We start from the raw sequence: 10,221 nt of genomic DNA on the forward strand, positions 1-10,221 counted from the left end.
CTTGTTCGTTTTAAAATATTGTTTGTATTATATGTGCTTTGTACCGTTGCTTTGTTTCATCAGTAATTCTCCAACACTTGTTTTTCGTGTTTTACATGAACATTGAAAATTTAACATACATTAAATCATTTCAAAAAATAAAAATCAAATGGAGAAATACTGATTTATCTGTTTGCTTTTAATGTTTGTGCTGTCTTGCTTACCCCAGTAACGCGGGTCTTGTTTGCTATTGTGAGTACTGTTGTTATTTTTTTGGCCATCCAAAGTATTTTTCACGAAATTGGTTACATTTTGGTCTGTCGATTTTTTTCATTGAAACCACAGTCAAACGGTTTTTTTCACTATATTTTTTTATGAGAAACAGCCAGACTTGGTCACGGCTGAAACCGAGGAACATTTGTGATTGAACAAAATTTTAGCAGTAATGCTGCTTGTAATTCATAAATTTATTAAGCTTTGGTCTTGTCATATTGATTACGATATTGGTTGGAACATAACTTGGTAAAATGGTAAACATTTTGATAGTGTGCACAAGAGCAAAATTTGCACTGCATTTTAAAATGTTTCATTTTTGTGAAATGCTGTTGACAAAATGATTTGTTTGCTCGTGCCAGCATGGGTCGACGAGATTCGTTTCTCACTGTCCTTTATGCGGCGGTTTAAGATGCGAGCCTGTTGTTTTGTCAATGTCTATAAAGTTCAGCTTGAATGAAAATTGAAATCAATATTGCAAGATCAAGCACTTTTTAAAAAAAAAATGTTAGTCAAAAGTGTTAGAATTGTAGATGCGTTGTGAAATACAAGTGAAATGTACTAGGCTCATTGCATTCTTAGTTTGGTTTCGAAGTGCAAAACTTCATCACAAACATTCCTCTTGAACGACCGAACATTGATATGTGGCAATGTTTTCGTTCAACAAAATGATTCGGCAAAAGTAATTTAAAGGCTAGCATGAGTATGGAGGTGTCGTTAGACCAGCTTAGTATTGGTGTAAGGTGGTGTACAGTGCCAATACTAGGAACCGCTCATGTTCACCATGTCACGCTACAGGCAATGAAAAATAGGGAGTGGCAACCTCTTTGTATTGCCGTGGTCCGACACTCCACACAGTCTTTACAATGAGAGGGGAAATATAGGCAATCGGATGCTTCTTCCTAAGTGTGCCTTGTCGAGTAACTGCCTTTGGCGTTGGCTTTATTTTCAAATTTGTGAACAAATAAAACTAGGTTAGGACCACATAATAGGGTTACGATGGAAATTAGGTTTCCCTTTTAATGTTTGAAGATAACAGCCACTGGCGTTATACTTCAAAAAATGGCTCGAAATACACAGATGTACAAAAATAATGCAAAACATGAACAGCAAATTCACAAATTCTGCTGTGTTGAAATTTAAAAAAATCAAACATGAGATTGTATGAAAAAGCTTCTTTTTTATTTTCAAACAATTGAGATATCACAATCATTAGCCATATGTACAAAAATAATGCAACTCTGAATTATAATTTCATGCTCTCAACAAAAAATATGCATCGAAAATTGTGAAATATTGTGAAAATCTAGAAGTTGACGAGAGATCTCAAGATTTCAAAAACGAACTATAGGCTTTATTTCACACAATATTTCATGAAAAAAATATCAAATCTTCATAATGTTCAAAATCTAGAAATTAACGAGGTATCTCAAGATTTCATAAAAAAATTATAGGCTCCATTTATTCAAAAAATTATAGGCTCATGCAAATCTTTCAAAAAATTATAGGCTCATGCAAATCTCTCAAAAATTACAAATTTCACAATCATAAGCAATATGCATAAAAAAATGCAGCATCAAGTCCATGAAACATGAAAAATTGATATCTTTCTGAGACTGGCGTTCACACAAGGTCTCATGAAAAAAATCAAATCTTCATATTGTTGAAAAATTATAGGCTCATACAAATCTCTCAAAAAATTACAAATCTCACAATCATAAGCCATACCTTCAACATTTGTGCTCTGAAACTAGCGTTCATACCAGTTTTCATGAGAAAAAAATTAAAATCTTCATATTGTCGAACATCTAGAAATTAACGCGTGATCTCAAGATTTCAAAAAAAATTTATAGGCTTCATTTATTCAAAAAAATTATAGGCCCATGCAAATCTTTCAAAAAATTATAGGCACATGCATATCTCTCAAAAAATTACAGATCTCACAATCATAAGCCATATGCACAAAACATGCAGCTAAGTCCATGAAACATGAAAAATTGATATCTTTCTGAGACTGGCGTTCACACAAGATTTCATGAAAAAAATCAAATCTTCATAATGTTGAAAAAATTATAGGCTCATGCAAATCTCTCAAAAAATTACAAATCTCACAATCATAAGCCATATGCACAAAACATGCAGCTAAGTCCATGAAACATGAAAAATTGATATTTTACTGAAACTGGCGTTCACACAAGATTTCATGAAAAAAATAAAATCTTCAAAATGTTCAAATTCAACAAATCGACATTTGCAGCAAATCTCTCAAATCTCACAATCATAAGCCATATGCACAAAAATGCAGCATCAAGTCCATGAAACTTGAAAAATTGATATCTTTCTGAGACTGGCGTTCACACAAGATTTCATGAAAAAAATAAAATCTTCATAATGTTCAAATTCAACAAATCAACATTTGCAGCAAATCTCTCAGATCTCACAATCATAAGCTATATGCACAAAAAACACCAAGTTCATGAAACATGAAAAATTGGTATCTTACTGAAACTGGCTTTCACACAAGATCTCATGAAAAAAATCAAATCTTCATAGTGTTGAAAATTATAGGCTTCATTTATTCAAAAAATTATAGGCTCATGCAAATATCTCAAAAAATTACAAATCTCACAATCATAAGCTATATGCACAAAAAACACCAAGTCCATGAAACATGAAAAATTGATATTTTACTGAAACTGGCGTTCACACAAGATTTCATGAAAAAAATAAAATCTTCATAATGATCAAATTCAACAAATCGACATTTGCAGCAAATCTCACAGATCTCACAATCATAAGCTATATGCACAAATTCCACCAAGTCCATGAAACTTGAAAAAAATGATATTTTGCTGAAATTGATTTCACATAATCTTCATAGAAAAACTACTTCATTCACAGATTTCAAAATCTCGAGCCATTTGTACAATAATAATGCGGAATCAAGTGATAATTCTGGAACTATTTCATATGAGCGTATAAATAAAAACGGTAAAAAAAATAGTCCTAACCATTTATGCACAATTATAATGCGATGCGCATTAATTTTGGCCATCGGGTATATAAGCTCCACATTTTTCAATATTCGTCATTCCAGTAGCAAGCTCTTAGCTCAGAAGTGCTGTTAGTCTGCTGGGAGCCCAAAGTGGGTTTGAACTTCTCAGATTTCTCCTCGCACTATGAACTTGGTGCATCAGAGATACAGAGAAAATATCTGAGAGGTTTTTTGACCTTTTGGTTTGAACATGAGAACCGTATGTCGCGATACCTCATAGTTTTTCGCTCTTGAGTCTGGCCAGCTCATGTTGTCGATCACTTTGACATCGCCTGACGAATACGATCATTCTCTGTGATAACCATTAGATCATATACAATTCAAAAGCGATTTTGGCAAGTGATTTGTCATTTGCGTCTGGTAGCATGAGCATAGAAGTATAGCTTCGACGAGATTTGTTTCTCATTGCTCAATATGTTACGGTCTTGGATGCAATGCAATGATTTTGTCAACTTCGCAAAAACATTTTGGCAAAAGTAAAATTAGAGAGGCTACCATGAGTATGGAGGTGTCGTTAGACCAGCTTAGTATTGGTGTATGGTGATGTACAGTACCAATACTAGGAACCGCTCATGGTCATCATGTCGCGCTACAGGCAATGAAAAATAGGGAGTGGCAACCTCGATGTATCGCTGTGGTCCGACACTCCACACAGTCTTTACAAAGAGAGAGGAAAACACAAGCAATCGGATGCTTATTCCTAAGTGTGCCTTGTCGAGTAACTGCCTTTAGCGCTGCCTCAGTTTTTTTCAAAATTCAAAATTCAAACTTCAATCGCTTCTTTGCTCATAAGTTGCGATACATAAAAGGAAATGCTTTCTGAGATTAAAGTTAGCATTTCCTGCCTGCAAGTAAAGCGAGCAAATATGCCTCTATGTGCTTAAGAGGTGTGTTTGAAAGTGAACTCTGTAGCCTTCTCTTAGATCAAAAGAGAAATAAGTCTACGAGTTTTCGAGCCTAGCTTGTGGTTTTGGGTACTTGAAGTTGATCGCATATTTCCAATCGTTCACTGATCGATCTATGCGGCTGTAGCACTCGATTCTTGCTTCAGTATAGCCATTCATGTATCTGAGATCATAAGTTCGGCGTTGTGCCTACAACGAGTCAGCAATACCCCGTTTGTTACACCCGAGTAGTCCAGCACTCTACATTATAGGTGTAACAAATTGTAGAAGGTCGCCTGGAAGGCCTCTAATGGGTGCTGATTTTGCGTAGTGTATGACACTAGGAAAATAGGTTTCTGGCTCAGAGTTACCATTTTCCGATCTCGCTGATGCCGTGGGTAACCTGACCAATGCCAGTCACAAGTCTGGATGAAAAACAGGGAGTGACCACATTGCATAACAAAAATACTTTTCATATTGAATGTTTGACATTATAACAATTGTAAACATTTGCTTGTGTTTGATTTCATGAAAACAATTGTGTATAATTATGTATATTGATATGTTTGCAATGTTATGAATACTATGCATGTTTGTACTTTGTTATCTGCTTACATTTTGAATAAAACATAAACTGAAATTAGAAGCATTAGTTGTATATGAGAAATTTTCAATAGTTATGCAACGATTGAGTGAAACAAAATTTAAGGATCATGAAGACTTTCGTCTTTTGAAATGCTTCAAACTGCAAAGCGCACTTCACTTTCACGTGAAAGCAATTTTTAAATTTCATCTCATATTTTTCAAAATCTTCAAACATAAGAAAAAACTCATGTTTCCTTTGCATTATAATTTCAAGCTCTTATAATCTTCACTTCTCAGTCATTTATTCATTCTTGAGTTGAAGTCAAACATGTCAGATACAACGTTAAGCTTAATTAGCAATTTGGCAGATCGTGTAAAACACTGTGAATCTGACTTGCAGCAAATAAAGATATTCATTAGTACGCGAAGTAGCAAGCGCACTTTGGACGTGCTAAGAAAATTTCTTTCACTGCTTCACAAATGTGTGAAAATATTGCAAAATACAGCGATTTCCATTAAACCTCCAAACAAGATGTGTAAACCGAAACAGAAGACCGGAGACCTATTGTCACAGGTTCAAAAGCTAAAAAATGACTTGAAAAATTTAAAAACAGACTTGAACAACATTTCACAGCGCTGTGGTAGGGAGAAAGAAGTTAACATTTTGGCTGACATGCGATTAGTATCCAAGATATTTCGAAAGACCACCACACTAGGAGACCTTCTCTGGCATCACCTCAGCATGAAAGAAGAAACGCGACAAGAGTTGCAACTACAAAACGATGAAAAAAACATTTGTCAAATTTGTGTTACGGACAAAAAGTGTATTGTGTTTACGCCTTGTGGCCATTTGACTTGTCATGAATGTTCAATCAAAACTAGTAAATGCTATTTTTGTAGAACTGTTGTTATCGGAAAATATCAAATTTATGAATAAATAGTAAAATATATTCCTCTGTACTTGTTTTCAATTTTGTTTCTTCACGGTGTTATTAATGCTATTACCTCCCTTTAAGAAGAATGAGATACTGGTTTTTAGTAGATGAAAAATATCTCGTAAAACGTTATTGTTTTCAAAATAAACAATTTGGGAACGTATGATAACTGTAACTTAAGTATATTGGAAAATTTGTTTAGTTGCTGATACATAACTTCATGTTCAGATTTTATTTTATTTTCAAATCAAAGGCTGTGATTTTAGTCTTCGGGTATTTTCCATTTATCGATGTGTTATTCAACAATTTGTATGACAAAATAATAATCAAAGAACGAGAAGCAAAAATAAGTGGTATGAAAGGTTTTATTTTGAAATCATTACATAATTTACGTTTCATTGAAACAGAACATTTTTCAAAAGTTATACGCTGGGGGTTTCTTCGTTCGGTGTCTGGTCAAAAAGTTCGTCACCCCAATTCATTGCCACAGACAGTGTCTCATCATTATCACCAGTATCATCAGTATCGGAATGGTAACTCAAATCCCTTCTACAAACTGGGATGTTCGAATCCTTCTTGCAAACTGGGGTGTTCAAATCCCTTCTGCAAACTGGGATGCTCAAATCGCTTTTGACTACTTCATTTGTGACTCGTTGAAGAATTCCCTTTAGTTTCCGTATGTGTCGCTTGTGCTCTCTAAGCAGATGCTGTGTTTTTCGAATCGCTTTAGAAGAATGCTGGCCTTCTTGTTTTAGAAATCGTTCTAATGTTATTTTCTGCCTTCTATGTGCCATAACGACCATATTCATATTGTTGATTGTCTGTACTTTCGAACATTGTCCAAGGTATTCGAGTTCCTTTGTCAAACTTGTACGAACATGAGTTGGTACATTTTTCGAACAGTACTTGAGATATTTCTGAAGTAGTGTGTTTGTCTTGTTCTCATACTGGGGAATAGATGTGCTATATCTATATTCGTTAGCCATCTCTCCACGTATTGCAGCTAAGGAATACCCATAATGTAGAATATGAGCTTTTATATCATACGATTAAACTTTTATAATGCACAAGTGTTTATCCAATGAAATGAGATTATGATGATCATTGTTGAAAACAAAACGAATCAGTGTTTTCATTGCATTATAATTTCAAGCTCTTATTACTCGAGTTTCATTCATCAATTATTTAATCCATTCATTCAGTTGATATCAAACATGTCAAACACAACTTTAAGCTTAATAAGCAATTTGGCAGATCGTATGGAACACAGTGAAACTCAGGTGTTGTACATGAAAACTATCGTAGTAAATAACAGCAAACACGTATCTGGCGTCTTAAGAAAACTTTTGCCATTAATTCGTAAAAGTGTAAAATCACTTCATAAGATAGCTTCTTCAGAAAAGCCTCCTAGCAAGGTGAGCGAGCAAGACAAAACAAATAGAGTTTTACCACTAGCCAGAGAAATTAAACGTGACTTCAAAAACTACAAAATTGAGTTGAACAAAATATCAGAACGTTGTGGCAGGGAGAAAGAAATTGACATTTTATCCAAAATCCGATCGGTATCCAAGATCTTGCGTAAAACAAACCCACTAACATCCCTTTTGCGCAATCTTCTCAGCAGGGAAGCAGAGTTGCAACGACAAATCGACGAAAAAAACATTTGTACAAGTTGTGTTACAAACAAAAAGTGTATTGTGTTTATCCCATGTGGACATTTATCTTGTCAGTCATGCTCCATTACCAGCAGCGAATGTCACATTTGTAGATCGGCTATTGTTGGAAAATATCTTATGAATAAATCATAAACAATTATTTGTATTTTTGCTTTCTGTTTATTTCATTTACATAGAAAGGTGAACTGTGTTAATCACTCAAACACTACCAGTTCTGATTTACACAGCTATGCTGTAGACAGCCGCAATACGCTAGTTAGCTCAAATTTCTAACATTGGTAAGCAAAGTTGACGAATGCAAGTTCCAGAAATAATGTATACGCTTTTAAGAGCACTTCAAACTATTAATACAGCGGGGACTGTACTATTCACACTTCACTTACTATGGCAAAACGATATACTGACATCGTTGGGTTTGCTGGACTACAGTACAATGATTATTTCAAAAGATTCCGTTGGGAATGCCAATTGTGTTGTGCTGGAGTCTTTACGTTAGAACCTTGTCAACGACATGAGATTTTGAACATTTTCCCTCCAGCTGGCTACTGCCAAAACTGTTTTCGATATGTGTGGTACTGTAATGATTGTAAGGCTGATGGAACGCCACCAAAAGTGCGAATGAGAAACTATTGTTTGTCATGTTTCTTCCACCGATTTGAAAATCTTGCAATCTTGGCCGGCTAACCCTGACGTGGTTGAAGAAAGTTTTCGATTGATTGTGACAATTATCTTGTTTCACAAAATAAAAAATAAAAACTTGAAATAAATTACTTTGTTTTTGTATCTGATACCAAGACGCTCATTTTTTTCTCTGATGATTTTCAATTTTCATTTTCAACTTTCATTCTCAATTTTCATTTTCAATTTTCATTCTCAATTTTCATTCTCAATTTTCATTCTCAATTTTCATCCTCAATTTTCACATTCGTCATTTTCAAACAATATCCTCGTGGGACTAAACCCACTCACCGCCGATATCGGGTTGTATACTACATGGGCTGGGCGGATCCAATATATCACGTTGGAGAGGGGCTCTTGGGTGCGCCCTTCCCGCAGATACAAAACATGATATGCTCTGAATGCGGTACGCGGTTTTGGGATTCTTCCAAGGCCAGTCTAGCTATTTTGGTTTAAAATTGTGAATTCATGTGTGATATGCATACTTTTCCACCAAATTGAAAAGAAATGTTCACTTGAAAATTTCAAGGGGTGTGGATAGGGATGTTACCGCGTGTGCTCCCTCCCTAGATCCGCTAGCATGTCGCTTCCACTACAAAACCAGCACAGTTTACTATGGGTCTAATAATAAATATAACTTTGTACATACATGTTAATTATTTTAAACAGTTTCTGGTCCGGTTCGTGCCTGATTAGCATGTCGAAATGTATGTACCATGTCCAATTTGCAATGCAATCTTTACCTTCTGATTATATTTTCCTCTTGCTTAGTTCACATGCAGGTACTAGTTTGCAACCTCTTGATATTCAGATATATTTATGTCTACTGTTGCCTACTTGAAGCAATGCGGGGACAATTCTCGCCCGAGAAATATTTTCATAGTTAGGTTCAGTTTCAAATAAACTACTAGAAGTACTCTACTTAAATATTGTTGTATTCGGTCAAACCTTAACCTCGATCGTGTTCCATGGCAACGTCGGCCCGTGTTGGTCTTCTGTTTAGCGCAATTCCCTGAAAAAGATTATGAACGTTATGAAATTGTTTTGCGGATCAATATAGCATGTATCTATCGTTGTTGATTGCATTGTGATTAAATATGCACGTAATAAATAAGGAAATATTAGGTAAGTAAGAAGCCTGTAGTGACGTGTGCATTTCAAACAAAACTTGGTGTTTGCATGTTTGTTCGGGTCAATGATAGTCGAGGGTTTTTCAAATGTCCTGTTCAATAATTTGACGTGGATCGATTCAAATAATTTGCTCATATGTTAGTAAAATCAAATAATTGTGATGATTGTATATTGCGTAAAAGTATGTTATTAAAATATAAGCTATTTGTAAATATGCAATTCTGATAAATTTCGCAAAATATTATAATTTCGTTTTTCTTCTTCAGTATCCATATTCATGCTCATTTATAAGCAGATTAAAGGTTGAAAAGTTATGTTTAAATCATGTTTAAAATAGTACCAGTAAGATTAATAATCAAATGCTCAAGATGTTCAAATAATCGTGATATATTGCATGTTTATGTTGACGAGTAATGATCACGTTTTGTGTTTCACGTGTACGATTAAATACTGCGTTATCCAACCAAATACATGTTTTGTCAAATGAAGACAAACATCCGGCGTGTTTGAGTGTGTGTACGAGCTTTACCACATTCAGACTCTTATCGTAGTTGTTGATCAGTTATGCAATGAAAATAATTTACAATTACTATTATAAAAGCTTGCATGCACTTACCCATGGTTATGTATTTCGTCGGTTAGATGTTTTTCATCTGTGCCGTCTTCTTTTGTTAAGCGGACGGTTCCATTAGCAGGATTAACACGCGGCTTGAGGTTCACTTCCCGGCTTCTTCCATTCTCGCGTGATATACTGTCCGATTCCGGAACATGCTCAATGCGCCCTTCTGTCGCAAACTGAGCATCTTTAATGTCTTCCTCATCTACATAACCGTAGCCGAGAGCGTCAGCAAACTCTTTGATTTGTCTTTTCTGGAGTTCTTCGGCATTAATTTTATAAAACTCTCTAACTCGGGGATCCACATCAAGTTCTTCCGCATCGCTTCCATCTTCGACTGTTTCATTAGTAATACACTTTAATACAAAAAAGAGTAAAAACATAACTATAGTCATTGCATACAATTTAA

The 10,221-nt window shown here is 35.0% G+C and overlaps 1 protein-coding gene across 1 annotated transcript; it reads right to left on the bottom strand.

Moving 5' to 3' along the window:
* Nucleotides 1–9,037: 9,037 nt before the first annotated feature.
* On the bottom strand, nucleotides 9,038–10,221 carry LOC128234037 (uncharacterized). Its single transcript, XM_052947991.1, has 2 exons — nucleotides 9,813–10,221; nucleotides 9,038–9,077 (listed from the first exon to the last, which is right to left on the bottom strand). Exons 1-2 carry the CDS (start codon nucleotides 10,205–10,207, stop codon nucleotides 9,065–9,067), a joined length of 408 nt encoding a protein of 135 aa, XP_052803951.1. The 5' UTR covers nucleotides 10,208–10,221; the 3' UTR covers nucleotides 9,038–9,064.

This window comes from Mya arenaria, chromosome 5 (assembly GCF_026914265.1).
Source record: "Mya arenaria isolate MELC-2E11 chromosome 5, ASM2691426v1".
Taxonomy (NCBI): domain Eukaryota; kingdom Metazoa; phylum Mollusca; class Bivalvia; order Myida; family Myidae; genus Mya; species Mya arenaria.

What these genes read in the sequence shown, in the direction of transcription:
- LOC128234037 (XM_052947991.1), bottom strand. Translation starts at nt 10,207, where the DNA reads ATGACTATAGTTATGTTTTTACTCTTTTTTGTATTAAAGTGTATTACT.